The sequence below is a fragment of the Lepisosteus platostomus genome, chromosome 14 (genome assembly GCF_059453375.1).
Source record: "Lepisosteus platostomus isolate fLepPlt1 chromosome 14, fLepPlt1.hap1, whole genome shotgun sequence".
In the NCBI taxonomy this organism is placed as follows: domain Eukaryota; kingdom Metazoa; phylum Chordata; class Actinopteri; order Semionotiformes; family Lepisosteidae; genus Lepisosteus; species Lepisosteus platostomus.
Window position 1 is genome coordinate 25,787,190 of NC_142624.1, and position 14,328 is coordinate 25,801,517.

General features: G+C 36.9%; 1 protein-coding gene across 3 annotated transcripts in view; it reads left to right on the plus strand.

Annotated features, from left to right (window-relative positions):
• ola1 (Obg-like ATPase 1) overlaps nucleotides 1-12,304 on the plus strand; it is a 52,761-nt gene extending 40,457 nt beyond the window's left edge. For all 3 annotated transcript variants that reach the window (XM_088605266.1, XM_088605264.1, XM_088605265.1), the window contains 4 exons: nucleotides 4,298-4,438; nucleotides 5,007-5,103; nucleotides 7,375-7,497; nucleotides 11,791-12,304. In XM_088605266.1, coding sequence (XP_088461392.1) covers nucleotides 4,298-4,438; nucleotides 5,007-5,103; nucleotides 7,375-7,497; nucleotides 11,791-11,892 — 463 coding nt within the window. In that variant the 3' untranslated portion in view covers nucleotides 11,893-12,304. The remainder of the gene's footprint in view (nucleotides 1-4,297; nucleotides 4,439-5,006; nucleotides 5,104-7,374; nucleotides 7,498-11,790) is intronic.
• The last annotated feature ends 2,024 nt before the right edge of the window (nucleotides 12,305-14,328 follow it).

Here is a 14,328-nt window from a genome sequence, read left to right on the forward strand (position 1 = left end):
GCTCGTTTATGCCCAGGTGTCAGGCTCCTTTGTCCCATCCCTTTTTATGGGTTTACCTGTCTTAATTGTGGTGATAAACCCATTTGTATGCAAGCAGGTAAAACACCACAAGAAATAAAGGAGAGGTCCAAGCCACTGGATCAGGTAGCTGCACCTGTACTTTGGAGAGTTAATTGTTTTCCCCTTGAGTAATTTCTCCAGATCAAAGGTTTTACACAGCTTGAGGCAACCGCAGGCATGTGAAAATTCTTGAATTATTCCCCTGGCAAAAAAGGGCCATGATTGAGGGTTTTTTTTGCTCAAACTCTCTTCAGCAGACCTTCAGCTGTCGGAAAAGGGTTGCATTTCTCTTTTATTCACACTTTATTTGCTAAAGCGATTCTTGGCAGTGATGGCAAAACGGCAATAGAAGTACCAGTAAATTTGTTTTTGGCCCTTTGTTTTTGAAGTTCTGAAACAAACATGAGTAGTGTTTCTCTGGTAACAATTTACGGTGTGCTCAATTCAAACTCCGCAGTTTAAGTGTCAAAAGGGCTTTTCATGTTCTAAATTAATTTCATAGGCATAAGTTTATTAATGTTGATATGTTCTATTATATATATCCCCACTTGGAGCCAGTGTGTTGACCCTTTTTTTAAAAACTTTTTTTCCTTTTAAGTGATTTTAACTAATATTGTGGTCTTCAAATGATTGTGATCCTTATTTAACATTCTGGTCTTCTGGCCAATAGGCGAGACAGAAACTGTATTTTGTGTTTCTTTATGCTCTTTTTGCTTATACAGAGAATACAACCAGTGTGGAGAGAATGCAATTACCTTTTCTATCAATCAATAAATCAATAAAGTATCTATCTATCCATTCTGTGTATGATGCTGATCTCCTGGCACTTTACATCAACTTGTACTGTGTGACTTATCCACAAAAGGTGATGAGTGTGGTTTAGTTATGTGTATTTTCATGATGACTGATAAATATCTGTAATTGCAAGTGTGTTGAAATAAATTTAGGAAAACTATTTTAAAAAACAGCACTGTAAATCACTTGTTTTTTGATTGGGACATACAAAAAATGGCACAAACATTGTCTGTTCCTCAGACTTGTTTGAGCTTTTTAAGCAGATGAATGATTAGCAGAAATAATGACCCTGTCAGCCTTAATCACATTAAAACGTGGTTAACATTTAATTTTTTCCACTTAATATGCAAAAATTTCCACTAGATTTGCAGTGAAGGCCATTGAAATTCCATTATAAGAAGAATAAAAAATTCAGGCATCATTTGTTCAGAGGAGGAGGAGGTCTGGACTAGAAACTGCTGAATCTTTCTATTAGTGGAACTGTGAATGATGGAACTGCACAGAGATTCACATATTGCCGTGCTGGGCATGTAACTATAGGTCAGTAGTAAGGTAATGTTTTTATTTTTTAAATAAAAAAAAAAAGTTATTTTACTCTGGAAACATGTTATTGTGCCATACTGAACTGTTAATACTTTAAATCAAACACAACATATTCAGTGCAAAGGTAAAAAAGGTACTTAGGTAGCTAATAGGAACATACCTATTAAGTATAGGTAAAATAAAAGGAAAATTTGACCTCACTCTCTCAGGAAGTTGAAAAATCTGTTGTATTGCTTTTAAATCTTCAGACGTGAGGTTTTGACAGCTGCAAGAGGTCCAGAGAGTCCTTTCCAACTTTAAAATATAGTTGTTGAAAAAATAACATGATTTGCTTTGAATTTATAGTTGACAGAAATGTATATAATTTAATCCAGTCAGTATGTTACTTTAAAAATGAAGTAAAGAAGTTGACTTGTACCACATAACGTCTTCCAGTGAGGGGGAGCTATGAGAGAATCCCATTTTTAAATTAATTTGGTTCATTATTTTTTTCATATGCTTTTTGTGCTAGAAATGTGAAGGTAAACCCCATGTTTTTTTTGGTAACATGAGTAATTTCACCTTGTCTTGTTTTTGAGCTTCCCCCCTTCACTCACCATACCATCCCTGCGTAAGATTTCCACACTGTTCTTTGATAATGAAATTGTCTCAGCTCCTATTAGGTAACAACTAATAAAAGTACCTTAAAATACCATCCAGTGGGAAATGACAGTGAGTGCCGTGGATCATGGCTACCATCAGTGTGAAAGTAGGAAGGATGAGCAGATTTAGTCAAATCTTACAGCTCTCCAGCAGGTTGGATGCGTACAGACCACGAAAACAATTGAATTCACAATTCATTTGTCAGGTTGCGCCTTTTGTTTTCACATTTACTTTTTTGTGTTTCTGTAGAGGCCTGTTTTAGTCAATGTATTACGGAAAGCCATCTTTCGCTGCCATTTTACATCATCAGATTGGTTTGCCTTAGGACGATACAATAAAAAGGCACGCTTGTAGCAATATTATTTTGCAAATGAAGGCAGAGCTCGGTATGGTATATCACAAGCATGTTTTGACAGTAGCAAAAGGCAGCCTACATGTGCACTGCTGCTTGTGCAGATCATCAGATCGCGCCAGGCATTTTGTTTTAAAATATAGCTGTCGATGGAAAATTTTAAATTGGTTTAAAGTGTTGCCTTTTAGTAAACTTTAATCTGTAAAGCAACGGAGCAGAGCAGTGGAGCCTGGAGAATTTGATTACTTTGTTCTCACAGGATTTTGTCAGGTCCCATGTCACTCAATTTAAAGACCTTCAAACCCCTGTGCTCATTTACCGTTCGCTCTTACCCTTTCTGCTTTTACATTATGAAAATCATCTGTCAACACTTTAAAAAGAGTCTCTTTGTTATTTAGCTTGTGATGCTCAGCACTGTCAGGTTTGCACCAATTATAGTTTCAGGTACAGGGGTCTATTCACTGGATCAAAGCCTCTGACTAGAGTTGGGAGAATGATTTGTGAATCGTTATTCAACCGTGTTGTCGAACGGAATACCTGAGGAATGCAAATAATCCCAGTAAGAGCGGATCACAAAGCTCTTAAAATGACAAACCACAACTGTTATTATCGAAGATGGGATTTTTAGCAAGGAGCAAAGTTCTCTTCCTTGCATCCCGTTTTGATGAGTTTGTGATTTACCAGTCACACCATGCACTGTTCTTTACAATAAATGTCTGCCGTCTTATGTTAAATCACTGTAAATCAGAGCTCCAACAAAATCACCAGGTGTGCTGCACAACTACAGTTCCTGAAGTATTAGATAGTTATGGATGTGAAAAGTAAGTAGTTTATTATACATATAGTTTAGGCATAAAGATCCTTATAAGATTTGTACACCTATTGCATGTGCTTAAACTGTAAATTACATGTATTCAGCCATTAATATATCTTTACCTTTCTCGGTTGTCCTTAGTGCTGTCTGTGGGTCTGCGATGTTTACTTATAGCTGAGCTATTTAAACTCCTCCACCAGTATACAGTAATAAACTAGGGTTTAATTTTGTTTGGCGAAAAATGAAAAGCGATTACCTTGTAAGTGCGAACCAGTGCAGCAAGCTTTTCGGATGGATTTTTTTTAGTTTGAAGAGATGACAAACTGGTTGTGTTTGGGGAAATAGCACTGGCATTTAGTATGGTCTTGGCTTTTTTTTTCTCTTAGAACTTTAACAGGTTTAAAACGGAAATGGGGATTAACGGTAATGACAGGATATTTCTTAAGCAATCTTACATGTGAGCGCTAACAAACTGAAGTGTGAAAATTGGGTTGTGAACCTATTTTTTGGGATGAGTCCAAACCCCTGCTGAATGGGTGTGTGCCTAATCTCATAATTGTTCCCATCTCCTTCCACTTTGTTCAGAAAGAAAATCGTGATTAACTGCAAGGCTATCTTTGTCCCATAATGTCAGGTGTCCTGCTGTTACTGCCTATTGGCCAGAACAATTATTTTGTCTTGAGTTGCAAAAACCAGAAGGGCTTTAAAATGGCTGAAAAAGAAAGAACTTCAGAAGGCCGAATTCCCCGGTATCCTTAAGTTAGGTGAGCACATTCGTGAGAAGGGACGTGCACAGAGACCTCTGAAAATGGCTTTTTGAGAAACGAGGAAGGAGAAATCTACCCGGGTACAGTGTTATTCATTGCGGTGTATATACACACAAACATGTGCATCTCGACCTGTAAAGTTTCAAACACATGCGTTAAAAATATAAAGCAGCATTACTGATACCCTCTGACCTGGGAGACCCACAGACAAGAGGGGCAGCATTAACACACCGTGTTGTGATGAATATGAATGTGCTAGATGGTAATGACTGAAGCACTCACATGCCAGTTCCATGTTAATGCCATTGCCCTTTCTGTCTACAGGTTGGTCAAAATTAAAGAGTGGGTGGACAGTCATGACCCAGGGGCTATGGTCATCCCCTTCAGCGGCGGACTGGAACTCAAGCTCCAAGACATGAGCGATGAGGAAAAGGAGAAGTACACAGAGGAGCATAAGACACAAAGGTTAATTAGCATTCATTTTCCCTACACTTTATTATCAACTATTTCCTTGCAGTAATTTAATTGCTTGTGCTGATAGAATAATAAATGACAGAGTAATTACCATTATAAAGCAGGAATCCTTCTTTTTACGGTAAGACACAGTGAAAGGATTTATGTTAAATTAAGTTTTTAACTGTCATCTGTCATCTCTGGATAATTATAACTTGGACATTTTGCATGCATTTTTCTCAGAATATAAAAAATATTGCCTAATAATACGGTTAAAGACTTCTGCAGTACATGGAATGTAGCGTCCTGCAGATTTATGAAAGGTACTAAAAGCGTCTCATCTATTTGAAGGCAGGTAGAGAAAAAATAAACCCTTATTTTTGCATGTTTGAGTATATTTTGGATCAGAGGTATTTTTCTACACTAAACCTCAAACATTTCAGTTAAAAAGCAGAAAGTTAAAGGTTGTTTACCAGTGCCTGAAATGAAAATTGAAGTTGGAATTTTTTCAACTCTCTTATTAAACCAGAATGTGTGTGTGCATGGTCTAAAATAGTTGATCTTTCTTTCCCCTTCTCAGTGTGCTCACCAAGATCATTAAGAGCGGGTATGCAGCTCTTCAGCTGGAATACTTTTTCACTGCTGGACCAGATGAAGTGCGCGCTTGGACCATCAGGGTATGTTTCATAGCTATTCACAGGCTCTATCCAGTTCCACACTATTGAATACAGATTGATATCACGGAATTTGAAGTTTGTCATGGTAGCGGTTAGCTAGTCATTACAGATGAGGTTATTGTCCAGGATAACTTTAATTATTTGTGAGCTGTTGAACAGTGAAAGTGGGGCTGCGTTGATTGAGGAGGGTAACAATTGATTCTGCCTATTACATACTCTGAATTTTTTCATCCTGTAGAATCTGCCTTCCCTCCTCCTGTGGCCAGAGATAAGGAGCCTTGGTATTGTGCTTGCTTAATCTGTGTGACTGGGTTTGTCTCCAATGAAATTGATGTCGCTTTTCATTTTGTGTTTGTTGGGGTTGCTGGGTGGCTTTTTCCTCTTGTATCTTAGTTACTGTTCACCGTCTGCATTTCAAATGGAAGACTCATCGTAATACAGATGTTGAATTTGTGTAACAGACAAATTGTGCAAATATTTTTTATTTACTCAGTGGCATCTCTTACATCCTGTTACATTTGCACCACAGCATTGACTTGCTTTAAATTCAAGAGGTGACTGGGGATTTCTTGAATATTGGATGCAAACTAAGATGTGAAACTGGTGATACAACATAAAACTTTTCAGTAAATGTTCTGAAATATCATCATCTTACTATAAGAACATTTTTCTGTTCATTCCAATGCTCATTGCTGGGCTATGGTTATCTTTTTTTTTCTATAAAATCTGTGTATTTTGGTACAATCACATACAGGCCACAGATCTTGAAAACCTAATGGTCTCCACATTCAAAGATAATCTCTTATAATTAATCTTATAATTAAAATCCGTATCATAGTGTCTTCAATAAATGGATGCTGGTTTTCATTTTAGTTTAACTGATTGTAGGTAGCCTTGATTTTATGTGAGGGGCATTTAGTCAGGTAAGCATCACTGAGTAACTATATTAACCCAATACATCTTTTATTATAAAAACTGCATTCTGTAATGTCAGGCTCTTCAGCACTTTAACATGGTTTATTAGGCAGCCTTGAGGTCACCATTATCTATCAGCCAGCTCTGCATGGTTATATGTGCACAGAATGTATACCCTTGTAATTCACCATATGGAAAAATCACAGTCTAATGTATTTTTCTCCACCTAGACAAACCCTGATGCTGATTAATGGTAGTTATACTTGTAAGTGCTCTGTCAATGAAATTACATGGGGATGGTAATATATTGGAGTCATTAAATACACATCATTCTTTGGCATGAAATATGTTGACCCTGACCTTATTATATACATAATTAAAAATTGCTTAACAGTTTCCTGAACACAGGGTTGGGTTGATGGTGTACTGACAGACAGAAGTCATAAAAAGTGGAAGAGGATGTTTTTTCCTTTCTTATTTTTAAGTTTTCTGCTCCCACTTCGATGACTAGAATTTTTAATTCTCTAATGATTATACACTATTTGTGACGAAGGGTAATGGAGTCTGCATAAATAGCAATACACTAAATATAAATTAAATTTCCTAAAATGCAGGTGGAATTTGCTAGACTAAATTGTTTAGTCCAATGCTTGACGATTATTTTATTGAAACCTGGTACATGTACATTCTTTCTTTGTGGATTTGCGATTTGTTTTGTTCATTCAAATCGGGCACCTTGATGAAGTCTACGATAAAACCACAAAGCTGCTACATCCCAGTAACCCTGTATGTTGGCGATCATCAGGTTGTGCATGAAAAGTTTAGGAACCCCAGAAAGGAGAGGGTTAACATGGAGATGATGCATTGATTTTTATATTTTGAGTACATTTGTGATACGAGGACTCCGGACATATATCTATAAAATCCCACGTTACTGTATATTTGAAAACTGCTAGGTTTGATCTGTGGAGGTCAATAAATTCAATTATAATCTCAGTTTCTGTAACCAAAACATCACCTTGGACACCAGAGATGATCAGAGGCTGAGCTGAAACCCACAATGAAACAAGATTGCCTCAGCTGAAATCAATACTACCTCGAAATCTGTATCAAAAATTGCTGCCTTGCATTGATAGCAGCAGTATGCCCTTATCTTGAGTGAACGCAGCCTCTGTGAGCAGCATCTGAACAGTATTCCAATATCGGGAGTGAAATGATTGTACTCCTGGCATGCCGAGCGATATGAAGCAATGTTTCATTGAGTCCCGATTTGATATCAAAAGAGGTGACAATCTGTGCTGTAATCCATCTTCTTAAAAACAATTAATTGTCCTTGTTTTTTTTTTTCCCTGACAGAAAGGAACGAAGGCACCACAGGCTGCAGGGAAGATCCATTCGGATTTTGAAAAGGGCTTCATTATGGCTGAAGTAATGAAATTCCAGGATTTTAAAGAAGAAGGCAGCGAGTCTGCTGTCAAGGTGAGACATTTCTTTTGGAGCTGCTTAGACATTACTTTCAGATGAGAGAAGTCTCTTGTGATCAGTGGACCTGACACTCACTTTGGGTTTTTGACTAGGCAGCCAATACAAATGTACTTCACCTTTACACAGGGGAAGAAATTACCACGCGCTCCCACTCCAGACATGACAAGTTAACAGACTCCATGACTAAATGCCTTCATTTCCCACACATATGTAGGATCCGTCCTAATCAGAATAATATTAAACAGACTTCATCCATTTTTTTTCTCCTAATTCAAAACTGGGCTGTCTAAGGAAAGAATGGTGTACGGAATGTCAAGTTATCTCTCTGAATATTTGCTGTCAGATCCCAAGCTACTGTAGCTCAGTGATAGTGATATGAAAAGGCAAGTTAAATAAAGTGTGTAATTCTTAACATAAGAACTGTTTCACGGATGAATACCACATAAAAGTGGCTTATATTATCTTCTTTTATAGCTGGTAATGTGTTTTGACCTTTTTACTGGCCCATGTTGTTTTTAAACAATGTGGCCAAAATTGAAAGAGTCAATGCCAGCAATGGATTTAAGACTGAATTTTCAAAAATGAATACCCGTGCAACAAATATGCCAGGTGAATATTGTGTTGTTTCATTTTATGTCCTTAAATATGAGTACCTTTTAATTTTCAGTTTTGTTTGATGAAGAGTGTTTTTATGGTTGAATTAAATATGCTGAATTCAAATCTACCTGGAGAGGTAACGTTGTGATTGTTTCCCTTTTACTGAAGGGAACAAATACAGTTCCACATAAAAATACAGTACCTTAGTGGCTATGGCTAATTCTCAACCAGGATGATAGTGTGGTTTAGCTTGGTCGATTTAATTGGTTTTGCATATTAATTCCCTGAAAAAACAAAATCTAAATATGGCAACTTTGTGGTTAACTGGCCTATGCTAAGGAAGCTGTTATAATAATTCATTCATATATCATTCATATAGTTATATCTAGAAAATACATTGATTGGATTAAGTGCTTAAACTTTATTTGAGAAGACGAAGCTAAATATAGGAGCTATTGTAACAAGGCTTGAGACAAGGCCTAATAATTGTAAGGGAACAGGTAAATGTTTATTTCATGCTGAAAGGAAAAGAGACAAAGTTCTGGCTTTTGAGCCTTCTTCGGGTGTGAAGAAAACTTTACCTGTTCCTTTGCAGCCTACGCATGCTGACGCAGCTACCTACTTAAATAGTTAGCTTGTATATACACGATGGTTACTGTATATTCAAAAATGTTAAGTATATTTCACAGAGGTATTGTATGTCAGCCTGGACAAGGTTGTCCACTGAGCAGATAATCAGGAACACCATCCTTCAGGTATGGGGAACTGGCCGCACCACATTAAGACCCGGTATACCTGAATATCTAGGAAAACACTTCAGCTTTTGTCAAAAAACATTTTATCTTTTATTAAGTAGCCAAAAAAAAGTTATATTTCAGTTATATTCCATTATATTTCAAATAACATGACGTAGATTTTTTTCCAAGTTTGGGAAAAAAAAACAAATTTACACAATATTATGTTAAGGAAAAAGAAATATTTTTCTCTTGCTCATCTAGAAGAATGAAAACCTCAAATTGCTGCCACACAGGGGTGGAGCCTGGAAGACCTCTGTTTCTCTTGCCTGATTCGTCGTCTGCATGCATGCAGATTCCATCCCCACGTAGATGATATTTCATCAGATGAATGTGACTCTGGCTTATTTACAAGTGAGAGACAGTCTGGGAACTGGCACCACATTACAGTACAGCTCCCACACAGTGCTAGAGGTCAGCTTCTGTGGCCGGTATCCTGGAGGAATATGGTGTATTACTGCAGTTCCTCTGCACATTGGAAAAGTGTTGGTAGCCATACCTCTGTCTTCTAGAAATATGGGAATGTCTTTTTAGTTTCCAGTTATGCAGGCAGTAAATACTGTGGGGCTTGTTGGCAATGTGCTGTTTTGTCTGACCACGCAACTTGCAAACAAGATGTGAGATTGTTCTGCCTTAGTGCTCTCCATTGCTGTGGTAATATAATTTAGTTATATAGAATAGAATAATGTGTACGGTTTTGCAGCATATTGCATTTTGGAGCAATTTAGATTTCTTTTATTTGTTTAAATTGCACACGTATTTCATATAATACAATACTCGTGGGAAAAACAGCTAGATGAATGTCATTTTCATTTACACGTTGGATCTGAGTTCACACTATAAAATCCGTTCTCTTTATACAGCTATTAAAAATCTTTTGAAGTATTTGTACTTCTTTGTAAAATATATACTGTAGATCTCCTTTTGATTAGGAACAGACACCTGCAGGAATCAGGAATAACGAGAGGTTGTAGACTAGTTTGTGACTTATTAATTACTGTTGAATGGTAAATCTTGTAAATACCTTTTGAGCAAGGCTTAATTGAACCTTCTCTTTAACCCAGATGATCAGTGTCAGCTTTTCAGTGCTGGGCAGTGACAGAGGACAGAATGGTAGAATGGTAGACATATAAATACAAATTTTCAGTCACTGATGTTACAGAAGAAATGTTATGCTTAAATTACATATTAATTTTATTTTGCTGATGTTTTTTTTTTGCTGAAGCCATTTGTTTTGTATGTTTTTGTGTGAGTTTTTATGAAGTCTAAACAACTCTTTTTATTCATCACTATTAGTCAAATAAGCAGTATTTTCCCTGGCTATCCAACATACTGTGTACCATTTTTACATATTAGCATCCACATATCCATTAATTTGTACTTAAGATACTGCTTAAGTGTACTTTAATGAAGTTTGTTTGCTTTAAGAACATCTAATTTTTTCCTAATTGATTAGACTTTTTTACTAGAAACAATTTAAATGCATGTTTTATCAATTCGTTACTCAGACATTAGCCTTAGAATTGCCATTGGAAAAAATACATACAAATATATACTTCAGAATTTTATTTCTGAATTTGGAAGGTTATTTTTACATTGAGCTTTATAATATAGACTAAACTATTAAAATTGTAATAATCAAAACATTGTGATTTCCATTGGCTTTCCTGTCATTACAGTGTAAATGAACAAGAACCTCTCAGATTCTTCACACATCAAAGTGAAACCTTTACAGTTCAGGCTCAGCCTCGACTGTCCCCCCAGGGTTATATTCTAGTCCAATAAAGGGTCAAATTCTGGTCAAATCAGATAGTCAGCAAGGTTATTAATTCTTGGGTTGTGGTGATTCGGTTCTGTAAAAATCAAAAAGGGCACGTGCTGGACAAAGAGCCAGTTTATTTTTGGAGTTTAAGAATGGGGCTTTCAGCTGTGCCAAGTGCTTATATATCATGGTTTGATGAGGGACTGGGAGGAGCTCCTTGTTTTTTAAGATTTCCATAAACAGCTGATAGTGCTAATTAGATCTTTTAAAGCTTCTTTGACAAGTCTAGCTAATTTAGCTGGGTGCTGTAGTACTCTTCAAAAAAAAAAAACACAGAGCAAGCAACATAAATTGGCGCACTAGTGAAATTCCCCAGGTTAATTCTGAAGGTCTTGAAAATTCGGCTAAGATAGATCACAGCCTAGGTTTTCACTGCATGTTATCTGCTTAATCCTTTTTTTAAGTGTATTTCAGTGTTGAGCCCAAGTACAGCATAGCTAATACCATTTAATGTCAGTGGTATGAACTAGACATTGAATAGCTCTGTGTGGGCTTTATAGTGTATAGGGATATCACATTATTAGTAATCATATCTGCTTAGGCAAAGCTTGCTCCTCCAGATGGCTGCTTTCAAGTGCAAATGAACTGGTTAGACGTGTCTAGTTTAATACATACTCAGGAATCACAAATAGCCATTGATTTTTTTCCCCCCTCCTTCAACCAGTGTTTTCTGGTGGTATTGAGAATGGATTAAATGGTCTCCAGAGCATTTAAAAGGAACATTGATTCTTTTAATTAATTGTACACTCTGTTCAACCAGAATGCATAAGCTATTGCATATTAGCACATCAAGTAAATTATATGAAGTTTGATAGAAGGAAAAAGGCAAAGCTAATGTATATAAAGAAAACCTTGAAACTTTTTTCTTTAAAATAGTAATATGCCTGATTTAAATGCATTGTAAAATTTCACATGCAATTTTTGTACTAACCTCAGACTGATAAATGGAATTTCTACACCATTGTTTGAGCCTGATATACTTTAAGAGTACTGTTTTACAGCACGGGGATGTACAATAATCCTATTGTATGCTTTCTCTTATTCAAAATGTATATATTTCTGTTTAATTCACAGGCGGCTGGAAAATACAGACAACAGGGTAGAAACTACACTGTGGAAGATGGAGATATTATCTTTTTTAAATTTAATACGCCAAATCAGCCTAAGAAGAAGTGATCTGGAAGCGTTTTTCCCCAGTAAATGAACTGTGTGGTGAGGGAAGGCTGTTCATTGTTTTAGACAGAATTAGCTGGAAGGAGTGATTGGTACCTGCCAAGGATCAGCAGTGCCTCTGCCCAGCCCCATTATCTGTGTTTGTTTTTGGCTTCGATAATACAGCTCCCCGAAAGCACAGGTCCACTAAATGTTGACAGCTTTGCTATTTAAGATTAGGACCCCACTCCAAATTGTAGAAGCATTTGAAGAACCACATTACTCTCATGATACTTCATTAATCTCCATCATGTAAGCCAAACTTGACACATTTGACAGCTGCGACAATGCAACTTGCTCCTTTCTGAATCTACAGATAATGCATGTTTTACAGTACCCCAGATGTCTACACTCAATAAAACATTTGACAAAACCAGCCTCTGTGTGTTTGGGGATGTCTGTATTGACTGACTGTGGTGTGCTGAATGTGATATGGCACCTGGTGTAAGCTGATTACAGAATTAAAAGACGAGGGTGATGGAGAAACTGGCAGCATGGGGCAGCCGTAATTGTATCTTTAAAGTGATTCTTTTATTGGATTCGAAAGGGTAGGATACTGATGATTTTATACTAGGAGAAGGGGGGGGGGGGGGCTGCTAGTTTCCGTTCATTGGTCAGGTAAAATAAAATGTGAATGAACCATTTTTCAAAAAGAGTTTGAGCAGTTCATTTTTAATGCACTTGAGGTTATTAAGGCTTTTTGGAAGGGGGATACAAACCACAGATTCATATTTATAGCAAACCTAGCTACTTAATGGAGAAGCTTAAATGAGCTAGAATGCTTTCATTCTAGAGGTGCTTTAGAGATTTGATCAAGGACAATGTAACTATTATTGTGCATTCTGCTGCAAGAAAACTCAATTTTCTGTCTCCCTTTCTGCCATTTTTCTGTTTTTAAGAAAATGACAAAGCATGCACGCTGTATACTCTTTCAGCGCTAGTATGTTATTTACTCTGAAAAAATTAAGATATTCAACTTCCATTCACATGTTGTGTGTTACAGGTAAGTGCAAGTTCTAGTTATAGCTGAAGGAAAAGCAGTGAATTTTGAAGATGGTCAGCTAATAATTGAAAGGCAATGGCTTCCCATTTCTTCTTTAATGTTTTTAAATTAGTTTGATTTTTATAGGTACTTTAAAAAGTCCTCTTGCATTTTAAAGATACTTATCCCCTGGAAGTGTGAGCCAGTAATTCATAACACTTTACATCTGTTTTTGGCTTCAAAGGGAGTGTGTTATACATTTGTGCCAAAAAAAAAATCTTTCATATCATTCCCAGGCCACAGATTTAATTTTATTCCCCTCTCGTCACTTTATTTGTAAAGCTTACATGAAGCATTTATGCTAATGGAATTGTAGGACTGCTGTACAACTGCAAAGCAAGATTGGCGACACCACAGGAGTGAGAACACAGCACAAATCAACCCTCTCACACGAATATTTTTCAAACATAAATAACCCACTTTGAACGGAGAATAAAATGTTGCATCGATGGAGGCACAACGATTGAATAAAAATGGTCATTTTGGGGGAATGATGCTGAATGCAAGAATTTGCAGCAAACGTATGCATTTACAAAATAAAGCATGTAAATCATTTTTTGTGTGTAAAGGGTGGTGTTTAGCTTTCAGATTCTGTAGTGTTGCTCTTCGTAAAAAAAGTGGGTGCAGAGAAATGCGATTGTGCCAAAGGAAAAGGTTGCTCAATGTTGACATTCATATTGGGATGATGAGAAAATGTACGTTTGTCATTCTCTTGCAAAAATGTGAGAAGTCTGTGCTTGTGAATGAAGAAGCATGCTGTTGTTCTTCCAAGGCCTGCTTTGTGCATTGCGAGGGTTGTGCAAAAGTCTTACACAACAGAGCATTGCCCATATTGTGCATACAAACAAGAGTTCCAATTTGGCAAACATGTAATGTTATATCTGGCCACTTAGCAAACTAAGCATGAAGCGTTATAAGTCCTTTCTCTGTAGGCACAATGGGATAGCTTTTTTTAGCGTTACCAGCATTTGCATGTGTCTTGTTAATGGAGAAATCCAGTTGAGCCTACAGTGAATCTCCACTGTGTTTCCCAAGATTGACAGGATGTTTGAGAGAGACAAATTTTAGAAGTGCGTCAAATGTCAGCTGCAGGGATACTCGCTAAAAATGCCACATACTACAGAACACTACTTCTCAATGCCTACCTGGGATTGAATGCTGTGTGTATATTTCTGTGAAAGAAAAGACAGAATGAGGGCAAAACCTGTGAAGTGCTTTTCTCATACCTGGCTAATTTGAGGTCACTGTGGTAAACGTGGAGGTGAGGTGTGTTCACATATGTACAGAGGCTATCACAAATATTCAACCCCATTGGACTTTTTCACATTTTGTGTTACAATATGGAATCCTGTTTTTAA